Raw genomic sequence first — 15,318 nt, forward strand, 5'->3', positions numbered from 1 at the left:
GCAAGGAGCGGAATTCTGCCAACAGCTGGATTGAGCTTGGAAGTGGATTCTTCCCCAGGGTTTCCAGATGACAATCCAGCTTGGCCAACACCTTGACTCTTGACTTTAGCTTTGTGAAACCCAGAAACAGAGAACCCAGTTAACCTGCCTGTACTTCTGACTACAGAACTGTGAGATAATAAATGGTGGTGGTTTTAGGCCACTAAGTTTGTGGTAATTTGTTATAGCATCATTAGAACAAATGATCTTATAGCATCATTAGAAAACTAATAAAACTATATTATCTTTTATTTTCTGTGCTTTTGGGGTCATATACAAAAATTCTTTGCCCAGACCAATATCAAGAAGTTTTTCCCCATTGGGTGTGGTAGTTCATGCCTTTACAAGTGGCTCATGCCTCTCAGCACTTTGGGAGATCAAGGCGGAAGGATTTCTTGAGCCCAGGAGTTTGAGACCAGCCTGAGCAACACAGCAAGACCCTGTTTCTTAAGAAAAAAAAAAAAATTAGCTGGGCATGGTGGCATGTGCCTGCAGTCCCAGCTATTCAGGAGGCAGAAATGGGAAGATTGCTTGAGCCTGAGAGGTAGAGGCTGCAGTGAGCTCTGATCACACCACTGCCCTCCAATCTGGGTGACATACCAAGACCCTGTCTCAAAAAGAAGATTTTCTCTGTTTTCTTCTAGTAGTTTTACAGATTCAGGTCTGGCATTTTAAGTCTTTTATCCATGTTTAGTTGATTTTTGTATGTATGGTGGATATCCAGTGTTCCCAGCACCACTTACCAAAGAAACTGTCCTTTCCCCATTGTGTGTTCTTGGTACCTTTATTGATCAGTTGGCCATAAATGCATGGATTTATTTCTGGACTCTCTGTTCTGTTCTACTGGAACAGAATGTATGTCTGGTTTTGTGTCAGAACCACCCTATTTTGATTACTATAGTTTTGTAGTAGATTTTGAGGGAAAAAAACACCATGTAAAAGTGGAAAAAAAAAAAAGCCACAAAATGGGAAAATTTTCCAACACATATAACTGACAAAGGATTAGTATCCAGAATATATAAAAAATTCCTGCCAATCAATGAGAAAGGAGTAGCTCAACAGAAAAAGAGGAAGCAAATATGAAAATCATTTCTAGAAAAACAGGAAACATGTAAGGCCAAGAAACATTTTTTTAAATGCTTAACTTTGTATTATGTAGTGACAGGAAACAATTATGAATTTTATGAAAGATATAATTTATAATAACTTAAAAAATGAATGCTATATTGTGAGGAATTTTCCTTCTGTTTCTTGAGCTACATTTTCTTCTGCATTTGGGATCCTTCTTTTATGCATGCCATCTTCCTTTTTTCTCTTTCATGCTTCTTCTTCCCTCCTTCTCTGCTCATTTTTCTACTGGAATGTTTTGTTTAGTTGCCAGGCCATGTCTTCACATCTTGCTGATGCTTAGGCAGCTCTCACTAGGCACTGTCTCTTGAAGATGGTAGAGTATAATGGTTAAGGGCTCAGGTCCTGGAGCCACACTGTCTGCACTTGAATCCTGACTGGTTGTATGGCCTTGGACTGGCTACTTAAGCCCTTGTGCTGTAGTTTCACCTTCTGTAAAATGGGGTTGACATAGGCCCTGTGATGGAGTTGTTATAAGAAGTAAATGGGCTAATACAGAGTCAGCACAATAAACTTTGGCTGTTGTTTGTTCAGAAACAGTTAGTGATTTCTTGACTCTTCCCACCATATCTGAGATCAGTTTGTTTTCTCCACCAGACTGCAGTCTGTGGGCTATTATTTTATCCATTTTTCTGTAGCAGATCTCAGCTGAGGCCATGTATGGTCTTCTTTAGAATACCTGAACTCTGCTCTGTTTTTGAGTCTCTTATACAAGATCCTGATCGTTCTACCTAGTTGAGGTATGTATCCTATTCCTGTGTGGGAGAGATACCTTCAAGCTTTAGATCATTCACCCAATTCAGTGTCAAACTGTGGCTTTCATGTCCATTGAAGTGTAAGCGTCTTTATTTACTCTGTTACACCCATTTTTTTCCTCTAGCTGTTTTCACCTCTCCTCAGTCATAAGTGGGAAGAAAGCATTCTCCATTCAGTTCCCTTTTTTCCAGACATGTGGATATTGATGAGAACTCTAAGGTTGTTATCATCTTACCAGTATTGCTTTTGGGGGAGAAGGGATGTCCTAGATCTTGTTTCTTTTCTTGGCCACCAGTTATTTTTATTCTTTTTCTTTTAGAAGTTTTAGTTATATCTGTTTCTATGTTAGATTGCTATTGACTTTTTAAAAAATCTCGTTGAGTATTGGGTGATGGGAATTCTGTGTTGCAGTTTCACTTTGCTGTCTTAACCCAGGAGTCAGCCACTGAATATGAAAACTTGCTTTCGTAGTGACTCTTTATTTTTCCTCGTCCCTGGAGCTGAGCATCTAACTTGGTTTATGAAGTTTCCTGTTTCTCATTATTCTTAAGTGAGAACTACTGGCAGTGTCTCAAATTTTATATGCTATTGTTAGCAAAATACTGAAATAAAATTGTCTCAACTCCATTTTTAAGATCTCCAGCAGTAAAAGTTGGTTTTCACTTTTCTTATCTACCTATTTCAAATTTAATTTTAAAAATCTACTTAAACATCTGTTTTCTTATTCTTCTCTTTTCACCTTAAAAAATGCCTTTCCCCTAGTAATCTCAAAATTCATCTACCAAGAAAGAAGTACAGTAATTGTACATCTTTAATCTCAAAATTCATCTACCAAGAAAGATGTACAGTAATTTTACACTCCATCTCCTGTGTTTTGAAGCATTTCTCAGGTAAATAGAAGCAGAACAATAGAGCAGAAACATAGAGGTTGTGTCTGTAGTGGATACTGTGGTGTGTCTCCCAGATCCTTGCTTCAAGATCAAGGCACTCTTGAGCTGCAGGAGGGGTGTTGGCTTTGGGCTCTCAAATGAATCCTCCTCTGGGAATTCCCAACAGCTGAAGAGAGCCTCTTCGTTCAAGATCATGCCCCCTGGCTAAGGGGTCCTACGTCAAGGCAGGACAACTGTGAAGAGCCATTCCAGCCTCAAAGCTCCTATAAGGATCACCTGAGTCCTTTACTGCAACTGTGCTACAGTTATTGCAACTGCGCTTGCTTGACTCGAGCCTGCCAGTCTGACTCCCTCCTCACTGGTGGTTTCTAAGAGCGCTCCCTAATGGCTCTCCCACATACAAATCCAAGTCTGAGAGTCTGTTTCCTAGGGAACCCAACCTACAATGGCTTTTCCTCTAGATTTAAAATATAGGACAGTAATAATATGTGTACATAAATAGATAATGAGAGTAGAGAATAAAGCAAATGGGGCAAAATGTTAACAATAGGTGAATCTGGATGAAGACCATATGGGCGTTCTTTGTACTATTCTTGTTGCTTTTCTGTAAGCTTAAAATTATTACAAAATGAAAGTTAAAAAAAATATGACAAATACCAACTAATTTAAGATGCTTAAGTTTAACTATGTGCCAAAACAATGAAATTGGAGTCAAGGTTCCAAATTCACAATTCTGTAAAAGTTAGATATAAACTTAAGCACCATGAGACTTGACTTTTAGATCTTACTAGTTCTTCCTTAGCCCACTGAATATTTTCTATGATGCAATATATTTGTTACTAAAAATTAATTTTGTTAAGCAAATTACTTAATTTACTTACATTACACCTAAAAGACATGGTTATTAGATGCTAAATAATAAATGGAACAATTTGGAAATCCGTTCAACTTATGGAGCATTGCATTTCCAAAATGTGCTGGTGCATTGCTAATGCCTGATAATTTGAACGTCAGTTTGGTATCTCATCTAAGAAATATCACAGGGTTCACAAGTTCTGCTTTGTGGTATTATCTGAGTGGTGCAGGCTCAGTGGGATGCACAGCTTCTTTCTAGATAGTTTCCACAAAGTACTTACAACCTTGGTATCGAAGCACTCATCTTTGAATGACTCAGTGGCTTCATTTCCTGCAGCATCATTACTTTTTCCTCTGAGGTTTCTCATTCACATACTAGTCTTCGTTGGCTTGTGACTTCACAGTGTCAATTGATAAGTAGCTTACAAGACTAAAGGGATCTCATTTCCACTAAGGAACTATAAGGAACTAAATGTATGTTCTGTCCTACTTGCTTGTGAAAATCCAGAAATAAATGTTGTGTAATTACCAAATCTAATTAAGCATACCTCACTTCCAGTGTTAGGCTATGTGATACTGAAAGAAAAATTTAATGAGTTTCCATAGACCCACTATATTCTAATTGCTTTCTTTCTTGCCTCATAAGATAAGATAGGTTTACAACATTTAGGCTATTCTAGGCCAAAATGCGTCTCCAACATGCAAGATATTTTTTCTTTCACAATTCTTGCTATTCTTCAGTTTCTCTCACAATTTACTTAAAAATTGACCTTCTGAAATTTTTACTAATCTACTTCTGTGATGTCTAAAACATAAGACCATATGATTTCAAAGATAATTTAGTTGCTGAATGCCGAGGGAGTGATAATGTAGTTGATTAAATCCAGTGAAAGTAGATAGATGATCGAAGCCCCAAGTCACTACTCTTTGCCAATATTAGTTACAAAATCTTGAAGCCCCAAATAAGCTCATTTTAATTATTCACTTTTATGTGAAGTTAAAACAAAATGAAAAGTTACAACCGTAAATGAAAAATTCTTATTTCTTCAGTACCTCTGGCGTCTACCATACTTTCTCCCTTTGCCCACATAGTTCCTTCTGCTCGGAGTAATTGCTCTTTGCCTCTATACTTATTGGAATCCTAGCCATCCTTCAAAGCCTTGTTCAAATTTTACTTCCCCTCTTTGTGGCTGTTTCTGATTACTCTGGTGCACATTGCTGTTTTCCTCCTGAGAGTATCTGTTCCTAAAATTAGTTAATTCAAGAATGTTTAGCATATAATTGTGTTCTGTTTCCTGTAAGTCTGTATGTTAGACTTATATACCTAGTCAGCTATAAACTTCTAGAAGGTAAAGAATGTACCTTGTATTACTGCTTTTCAGTATTTTTTTTTTCATAACCCCTAAAATGATTTTGAAATGCTATGTACCTCCTCACACATTTTTAAGTTGATATATGAAGTTTTGTAAGTATAAATAACTGCAAAGGATATAATTCTGGCACATTGTAAATATTGACATTAAGGACAAAAGAAAAGAAAAAAAACAAGCAAACTGTTAAGTTACAGTCATCTTTCAAATGTATCTGAAGGAATCTAAATACCATTGTGATTGATACCTGTAGCCATTCATTTGAAAAAAAAATACATGAAGTCCTTAACTGTTAGAAATTTTACATTATTCCCTTTTCTCTTTGAAGTCATATGTTTATTCCACATTTCTTGCAGAATTTTATCCTAATATAAAATATTTTTATGCTTGGAAATCTTCTCTACATCAAATAGATATAAAATTGAAATTATTTTTCTAAATTTTCTCTGACCAAAGGTTTTAATAGTTCTTCTAGATTGACTTATTACAATTATTGTTAGTATGCAATCAAAACCACATAAATGCATTATAAATTTGTATATTTGTTAAATATAATTTTATTAGAAATACATGCTTTTGTGAGATACTTGGAACTGCTCATTTACCCACATAGGAATATGACTGATTGCTAGCTACAAGCAGGGCTCAGCAGAAATCCTGCCTTTGTTTTACTTATATTTGTATAAATATAAATGCTGAGAAAATCTGTTCACCTAAATCGTAGATGGGACAAGAAGGTGCTTTATTATAATAGTGTCAATCAATTCTATGAATTCCTTCCAAGTTATATGCTGAAAAGTATAAAGTGATTTATTATAAAAATATATTTTTATCTCGTTGACTGTTAACTCGATGAAGTCTTTCTTCAGTGTTGCTGAAAGCAAAGAATTAGAAACACCCTACTTAGAAAAAGATTTGTTAAACAGTCATAGGGAGTAATTTACTTTCTCAGTTTCTGGGAATAATACCACAAAAATTCATACTAAAATTTATTAAATAACTATTAATTAAACCTGTTATACTTTAACCGAATATACTCAGAAAGTGTGAGAAAAATTAAAAATTAATTGCAATATACCTGTCAATACAATTTTTTGAGAAAATGATTTTATTGCATTATATATTCTAAATATACTTTCATCGACTTTACAGAACCTCAGATTTGATTCATTCAATTTTTGGAAAATATTTACCATATAATCTAGTTGGCAAAGCCAGCTCTCATTGTTAAGACAACCAGCCAAATCAGATTTAAAGTTTCTTTCAGAAAATGTTTTACTGTATTGAAAGAAATGTATAAATAGATGTTTTCCTGGTTGTCTTCACACTCCTGAATCCTTTCCTAAGATGGATGGCAAAGGCACACAGCCTCGTCAGGAGTTTGTTGCATTGGTGACATATGGCACCCCTGCCTCTCATGCTTGCCTGGCTTTGCTCTCAGGGGACCCTTCCTTAGGAATAATGCATTATTTGATAATAGGTGAGAAATGAAAAACACAAAGACATTAAACAAAACTTGTCATCTGCCCTGCTGCCTCGTACTGTACCATATCAGAATATCAAACATGCTGGTGTGGACCAAAATACCTTGTTACTTATGCCATGCTTTCCCATTAAAAGAAATGTGTGGACAGGACAGACCATTAGTTTTTTTCTGCTTTGATTAAAGGAGGCTGCCTCTGTGTTAGTATTTTTAACTATTGTTTGGTGCCTTAGAGGTTTTAATGCTTGGGAAGATGTATCATAATAAGATGGGTGAGGATATGCCTTTCTTTTGTAAAGTGGGAGAAAATTGATTATTGGAGGGAAAGGGGAAAGAACTAGCCCAATAGCTCTGCCTAGTTGCATTCTCAGGCAGATCAGTTTTTGGAAAGAACATAGGTGGAAGTTGTGGATCTGGAAATTGCTTCCTTTAAAACTATCCATGCCCACCTAGCCCTTGGGAAACCTTTACATATCCCCAGCAGTGTGGATATACCAATTTGAAAGTAGTTTTCTTATACTTCTTATTGTGCCCAATGATATGCTGAGATACAGTTGGTACTAATACTTTCAGATTAGACTTTTTAGAGTTGGTACTAATATATAGTAGTTAACATAGGAAGGGAAAGATTAGGACTGTAAAAATATTGTTTATCAAAAAGATATAAACAGAAATATCAGTTTATTTTCACTGGTTGTAATAGTACATTCTCAAATTGCTATGAAGGACTACCTGAGACTGGGTAATTGATAAAGAAAAGAGGTTTAATTGGTTTATGGTTCTGCAGGCTGTACAGGAAGCATGGCTGGGGAAGCCTCAGGAAACTTACAATCATGGTGGAAGGCAAAGGGGAAGCAAGAATGTCCTACATGGCTGGAGCAGGAGGAAGAGAGCGAAGCGGGAGGTGCTGTGCACTTTTAAACAACCAGCTGTCATGAGAACTCACTATCACAAGAACAAGGGGGAAATCCGCCCCATGATCCAGTCACCTCTCACCAAGCCCCTCCTCCAACATTGGGGATTACCATTTGACATGAGACTTGGGTGGGGACACAAATCCAAACCATATCACAGGTGTATTCTTTTATGTTCAAATCAAAATTTGAAAATTGTGCTGAGTTCTTTTATCTAATAATCTATACATTTCTGATTAGTTTCTCTTAGAACACATCAAATTCACACTGCAGTAATAAAGTTCTTTAAAATATTAATTAAAATCATTATAGTTCTCATTCCTGCTTTGCTAAAATTTTATTTGAATACTTTTCACTTTTTCAGACTCTATTTTCTATACTATATTACACCTTATTTTTTAGAAAAGATGACTAAGTAATGTTATAATAGAGTTGTTGATGTAGGAAAGGGCTAGAATTTGAATTATGTTTCTAAATTTTCTGACCAAAGATTTTAATATTTATTCTAGATTGACTTATTATAATTATTGTTAGTATGCAGTCAATCAAAACGACATAAGTGCGTTATAAATTTGTATGGATATTTGTCAAATATAAAGAAAATAATTTTATTTTCTTAAAAATTTAAATTGTATTTTTAAAATCAGTCTGAACTTCTCACTTACTACAAAGAGGCATACTAAAGTGACTAACACTCATAGGTTACCATTGGTAGATGGTTTATATTTAGCAGGAAAAAAAGGTATCTTCAGAAGTGATTAACTTACAAATTGTGAACTAATATAAAAACATAACTGTGTTTTGCCAAAGTAAAATCTTAGCTTCATATTGTTGACAGAAAATGTGTGCAAGGCAGAATTGAAACAAGAGCATTGCCAAGATCTTCATTTGCCTACAGAAACTATGTTGTCCCAGGAAACACTTCCACTCAAGATTCATGGTTGGAAATCAACAGAGGTAAGTCTATAGTTTCCTATAGCTGCTGTAAGAAATCCCTGCAAATTTTGTGCCTTAAAACAAACAAATGTATTATTTTCTGTAGGTTAGAAGCCTGACCCAGAGCTCAATGGGATAAAATCAAGGTGTCTGTAGGGCTCTGTTCTTTCTGGAGGCCCTAGTGGACGATTTGTTTTTATGTTTTGGTTTTTTTTTTTAATTTGTCTTTTGCAGCCTCATGTGTCCCAAGAGAAATTGTGCTTGTCTTTTAACTTCGCTTTTGGTGGCTTTTGTTCTTCAGGGCTTTAAATATTAATAAGGTCAAATTATCAAAGTTTTCTTTTATGTTCTGTGCTTTTAAAAAAATCTTGAGAAATTCTTCCTTACCCTAATGTAATAAAATCTCTTATTTTTTCTTCTAAGTGTTGAGGTTCTTATGTCCTCTAGAATTTTTCTGTATAGTAGAAGATAGAGTCCTTCTTTGTACCCTTGTGGGTAGGCAATATTTAATTTATTGAACAGTCTTTTTCTACCCATTAAAAAGAATTCTTACTGTGAAATAATTGCATACTCACAGGAAGTTGCAAAAATAGTACAGAGTCCCATATGCCCTTCTCTCAGCTTGCGCCACTGTTGGCATGTTGTATGGTTGCAGTGCAACATCAAAACCAGGAAACGGATATTGGTATATTAGTACCAACTGGACTACACACCTTACTCAGTGTTCAGCTCTTCAATTCACTGTTCAGATTTTTAAACTTGCATTTGTGTTTTTTTGTGTGTGGTTCTATGTAATTTTACCCCATGTATAGATATGTGTAAACAGAACCACAATGAAGATATAGAACTGTTCCATCATCACAAAAGAAGTGCCTCATGCTACGCACCCCACTCCCAACCCATCCTTTGGCAATAACTAGTATTTTCTCCATCTCTGCAGTGTTTGTCATGTCTAGAACAGTGTATAAATGGAATGAGACAGTATGCAGCCTTTTGAGATGGAATTTTTTCACTCAGTGTAATGCTCCTGGGGGCCAACAGGTTGTCGCATGAATCAGTAACGCATCCCTTTTTGTTGCTAAGTATGTTCCAGTGTCAGGATATACCAGATTTTGTTCACCATTCATTCATTGAAGAATATTCGGATGTTTCCTTTTTTAGCTATGATGAATAAAGTTGCTGTGAATATTTGTGTACATATTTTTGTGTGAAGTTTTCATATCTCAAGGATAAATGTCAGAGAGTTGTAGGGTTGTATGGTAAGTGCGTGCCAAGTTTTGTAAAAAACAGTCAAACTATTTTCCAGAGTGGCTATACCATTTTATATTCCCATGAGCAGTGTATAAGAGATCCAGTAGCTCTGCATCATAACCAACTTTTGGTATTACTGCTATTTTAATTTTAACTCTTCTAATAGGTCTGTAATGATATCTCATTGTGATTTTAATTTGCATTTTCCAAACGGCTAATGATGTTGAATATCTTTTCATGTGCTTATTTGTGGCATTATAACTTATCTTTGACTTTATTCAGATGTTCACATCTTTTATCCATTTTCTAATTGAATTGGTTTTCTTTTTACCATTGAGTTTTGAGTTCTTTACATATTCTGGATATAAGTTCTTTGTCAGATATGTGATCTGCGTATATTTTCTCTCCGTTTGTGGCTTGTATTTTCCTTGTAACAATATCTTTCACAGAGCAAAATTTTAAAATTTCAATGAAGTCAAATTTATCAGTTTTTTTTTTTAAATCATGCTTTTGGTGTCATATCTAAGAACTCTGCCTAAACAAAGTCACATAGGTTTTCTCCTAAAAGTGTCATGTTTTACATTTAGGTCTGTGATCTATTTTGAATTAATTTTTGTGTAAGGTGTGAAGTATATAGATCAAGGGCTTTTAATTTTTTTTTTTTTTTTTTTGCCTAAGTGTATCCAGTTGTTTCAACATTATTTGTTGAAAAGACTGAAATTTTACTACAGTATGCTTAAGTGTGGTTTTCTTTTCTTTCCTCTTTCTCACCCATGGGACTTTTCAGTTCGAGGACTTTTCATCTCTATTTAGTCCTGTGAAAGTTTTCTCGGTTTTTCTTCAAACATTTTCTACGGTTGATTTTCACTTTTTTTATATCTTTCTTGGACTCTTATTATCTGGATATTAGTAATTCTCTTTCTATCTTTATATCTCTTCACTTTTCTTTATAGTTTCTATTCGTTTTCTCATTTTTCTCTGAGTTCCTCAATTTGATCTTCCAGCTTAGTAATTTATTCTCAGCTGTATCCATTCAGTTTTAAATCTCATCTATATTCTCTATTTCAACTATTCTATTTTTATACGTAATATTCAGTATTTCTGTTTCTTCTTTATATTATGTCTTTCTGTTTCATATTACTTATATCCTTTTGTATTTATCTTGGTATGTTTAGTAAACTTATTTTAAATTCTTGGTCTATGTTTTCTAATATCTGGGCTTCTGATGAAATCTGTGATTCAGTTATTTTATTTTTCTTTTGAAATAGTTATGCTCCTCCAATGACTGGTTATCTTTAGATGCAATGGCTGCTTCGTTTTAGGATTGCTAAAGGCTAGAGCTTAGTTTATCTGCTCCCTATCAGCTTAAGTGGGCGGTGAGGGAAATGGACGCTAGAGTGAAGAGCATTTCTTCCCTTTCGCTGATCTGAGCTGATCATTCCTCATCCTAAGGATCAACGCCTCAAGTTAGGTCTTAATTCTTAATACCCCAAGAGGAAGTAGTCTTTAGGGGTGATACTTCTTAAATTACAAACCACATGCCCACCTGAGGGACAGGAAGAGGAAGGGTGAAGAAGCATCTTCCCAAGCCTACCCCAGTCCCCACCAAATTTTCTCAGCTCCTTGCCCACTCGGCTTCTGCACAGACTGGAAGGTACTCCTGAGTACAGCTGCCTGAGTCACAGTAGCTGTGGAGGCCGGTTGCAGGGCAGTGAATGGAGTGTCATTATGATACTTTCTTCCCATGTTATCTTGTCACTGCAGACTCCCTTCCTACCATCCCAGGATAAAGCCAGCACCAACACCCCTACTCACTCTCACACAAATGTACCAGTTCAAAAGAGCTCTGTGTCTCCCCAGGGGCTTTCAGTTTCTTCTCATTTTGATGTCATTCCTTTATAGTACCTCCTGGGTTGATCTTGAGAGAGGGAGCCACCAGAACCAGAAACAGGACTTGCTGTTCTTTCTGCAGTGTTCTGCGACCTTCTCAGACTAAATATCTACTTATCTACTTAAATATCTACTTAATTCCTGTTTGCTCTTTCACATGACAACTCACATCTTTAATCTTAGCATACAGCTCTTCAAACATTACTTTTCCTCTATTTCCTTGAAAACTGTTTCTGCTTAATTTCCATTAAATATACATTGGATTACTCTGTCATTTTTAATGTCTTTCAACTGCTTTTTAAAACATTTTTTGTCTCATATCTCCATATGGCATTGTAGTTAATTAGATCATCTTTCAATTCATTTATTCTCCTTTCATAGGTGCCCACTTAGAATTTTTCTGTCCAGTGAGGTATTTATTTATTTATTTATTTATTTATTTATTTTAGAGACAGGGTCTCACCCTGTTGCCCATGCTGGAATGCAGTAGAATGATCATAGCTCACTGTAACCTCAAACTCCTGGGTGCAAGTGATCTTCCCACCTCAGCCTCCCAAGTAGCTGGGAGTTCGTCACTATGCCTGGCTAATTTTTAAAATATTTTGTAGAGATGAGGTCTTACTATATTGCCCAGACTAGTCTCGAACTCCTGGCCTCAAGCGATCTCCTGCCTTGGCCTCCCAAAGCAATGGGATTACAGGCATGAGCCACCACACTCTGCCAGGTTTTTATTTCAGTAACTCTATTTTTTATTTAGAGAACCTCTCATTGCTTCTTAATTATATCCATTTGTACTTATTTCATATCTGCCTGTTTTTATTTCTTGATTTATTCCGTAAATTAAATGTCCTTTTCATTATCTTTTAAGACTACGTGTACTCAGTTTTAAATACTTTCTATTTATTTTGTTTGTTTGGTTGGTTGGTTTTTTGAGATGGAATTTTGCTCTTGTCACCCAGGCTAGAGGGCAGTGGCATGATCTCGGCTCTCTGCAACCTCCGCCTCCCGGGCTCAAGTGATTCTCCTGCCTCAGCCTCCCAGTAGCTGGGTGTGCAGATGCCCACCACCACGTCTGGCTAATTTTTTATATTTTTAGTAGAGTCAGGGTTTCACCATGTTGGCCAGGCTGGTCTTGAACTCCTGACCTCAGGTTATCTGCCCACCTCAGCCTCCCAAAGTGTTGGGATTACAGGCATGAGCCACTGTACCTGGCCCTTGTATTTCTTTATTATATTGACTTTTTCAGGAGTGAATTTGGTTTTCTTTCTGTGTTTTAGACTATTGGATTATAAGCTCATCTTGAGTAGCTCAAGTTTTTGTTTTTGTTTCTTAATCTTTCTCTCTGTGTCCTTTCTCCTTCTTGCTTAACAGTCTTTCATTTGCCTCCTCCTGATACCCAGAACTACTCATCCACATTCAGGACTTACTGGCAGCTTGGAATTGCTTTCTTTTGCTGGTATCAGAGATATTGCAGATCTCGTCCCTAGAACAAAGGATGCTGTATTTTAATTTCTAGAGAGGTTTGCGTCCTCTCTCCTATCCGAGTCTAATACTTTTAGAAGCCACAACCCCAGGCTGTGACTGATGACAGCTTATTTCAGCTTCCTTTGTAAGTGGGGATCCTAATACCTGAGCATAATCTCAAGCAGGGAGTCCATATTCAGCACTCCTATCTTGAATCAACACTGTAGCCTTCAAGAGTTGAGCTCCTGATTTTCTCTGACATTTTCTGTACCCAGAGCCCCAGAGGTCCACAGCTTCACCCTCTCCTTACCATTATTTGTTTCTGTTCCATGAAGATGTTAATCTTGGTTTTGAGCATGACTACATCTTTTTAATTTTCACATTTGCATTTTCTCTCTCATTGCTCTATATTTGGAGAAGGGAGGTATCCCCAAAGTATGAACATACACACTAGAAACGCGTTTCACTCATGACTGTGAAATTATCTCATTAATTCGTTTTTCTGTTTGTTGTCTGTTTCTCCCACTAGAAGAAAATCTTCTTGAGTAGAGACATTTTTAGTCTTTATTCATTGCTGAATCTTCAGTTGACAAATTTTTGTTACTGAAGAAATGAATGAATAATAGACAGCAAATGAACGTTAGCTTCTCTTTTTTTCCTGTGAAAGATGCTGCTTTAGTCTTGTGCTCAGAGTGCTTTGTTTAGTGTTCCCTGCCGCAATTCCTACAAGGAAGGTTGGAATTATTATTTTCTGTTTTACTTTCTGTTCCTGATGCCTTTCCCCAACCCAATTAGGTATTGGATCCAATTGTTTTTCTAACAGCTTAGAAAGCTACATGAAATTAAAATTTCGCTGTTCTTTAATTTTGTAATAACTCACCAACTGAAAATACATAGATTATTTTAGGGGCTGGGCACAGTGGCTTACACCTGTAATTCCAGCATTTTGGGAGGCCAAGGTGGACAGATCACTTGAGGTCAGGAGTTCAAGACCAGCCTGGCCAACATGGTGAAACCCCATCTCTACTAAAAATATGAAAATTACCCGGTGTGGTGGTGTCTGCCTGTAGTCCCAGCTACGTGGGAGGCTGAGGCAGGAGAATTGCTTGAACCTGGGAGGCAGAGGTTGCAGTGAGCTGCGATTACACCACTGCACTCCAGCCTGGGTGACAGAGTGAAACTGTGTCTCAGGGGTGTGTGTGTGTGTGTGTGTGTGTGTGTGTGTGTGTACATATAGATTATTTTAAAAGATAAGACAACGGGGCATAGTGGTGTGTGTCTGTAGTTCCAGCTACTTGGGAGCCTAAGGCAGGAGGATCACCTGAGCCCAAGGAGTTTGCAACTGGAGATAGTATGCTATGATTACACCTGTGAATAGCCACTGCATTCCAACCTAGGCAACATAGTAAGACCCCATCCGTAAAATAAATAAATAAATAAAATTTAAAGATAAGACATTAAGTCAAAATGATTTTATTTATTTATTTATTGAGACAGAGTCTCTCTATGTCGCCCAGGCTGGAGTGCACGGGCACGATCTTGGCTCACTACAGCCTCTGCCTCCCAAGTTCAAGTGATTCTCCTGCCTCAGCCTCCCAAGTAGCTAGCTGGTACCATAGGTGCCTTCCACCAGGTCCAGCTAATTTTTGTATTTTTAGTAGAGGCAGGGTTTTACCAGGTTGTCCAGGCTAGTCTTGACTCCTGACCTCAGGCAATCCACCTGCCTCGGCCTCCCAAAGTGCTGAGATTTCAGGCGTGAGCTACCGTGCCCAGCCAAAATGATTTTAAAATTTGAGGTCAGTCTATTTTCTCCTGATGGCTTTTGAGGTAGAAAACAGACTTGAATAATCCTATGTGCTTTGGAACCAAAGACATAAAATGTCACCTATTTTTTTTTTTTTTTGTATCAGTCTTTAAATCCTGATTACTAATTTTTTCTTACTTCAGAGAAACTCAGTGTTATTGATCTACATCACTCTACATCTTATTTCAGTGAGAAAAAATGGTGCATTTCTCTCAAAAGAAGTTTAGAAGCTGGATTTTCCTTTTTCAGAGCATCACTGTATTATAACAATATCCCATTATCCTATTGACAAGCATCTTATTACTATTAGGAGCATTTGTTACATTCCAATATGTCCTCTTCAGTAGTCTGCTCTTGTAGCAGAAGACAAAACCTAGTAAGTTGAACAGTAAACCTAATTGTTGTTGTCAAATGTACTACATCTACGGAATGAGAAATAAATGATTGCTTAGGCAGAATGAGGGGCCCTTAAAATATCTCTTAAAAATTTAAATAGAAACCTATTTAACTATTCTCTTTTTATAAATGAAAGAAAAAT

At 36.6% G+C, this 15,318-nt stretch overlaps 1 protein-coding gene across 1 annotated transcript in view; it reads left to right on the forward strand.

The window, feature by feature from the left end:
- Positions 1–15,318, forward strand: part of ENTHD1 (ENTH domain containing 1) — a 147,901-nt gene that overhangs the window by 44,903 nt on the left and 87,680 nt on the right. Inside the window, exon 4 of the mRNA XM_025399761.1 lies at positions 8,274–8,392. Within this exon, the coding sequence (XP_025255546.1) occupies positions 8,274–8,392 (119 nt within the window). The remainder of the gene's footprint in view (positions 1–8,273; positions 8,393–15,318) is intronic.

This window comes from Theropithecus gelada, chromosome 10 (assembly GCF_003255815.1).
Source record: "Theropithecus gelada isolate Dixy chromosome 10, Tgel_1.0, whole genome shotgun sequence".
Classification (NCBI taxonomy): domain Eukaryota; kingdom Metazoa; phylum Chordata; class Mammalia; order Primates; family Cercopithecidae; genus Theropithecus; species Theropithecus gelada.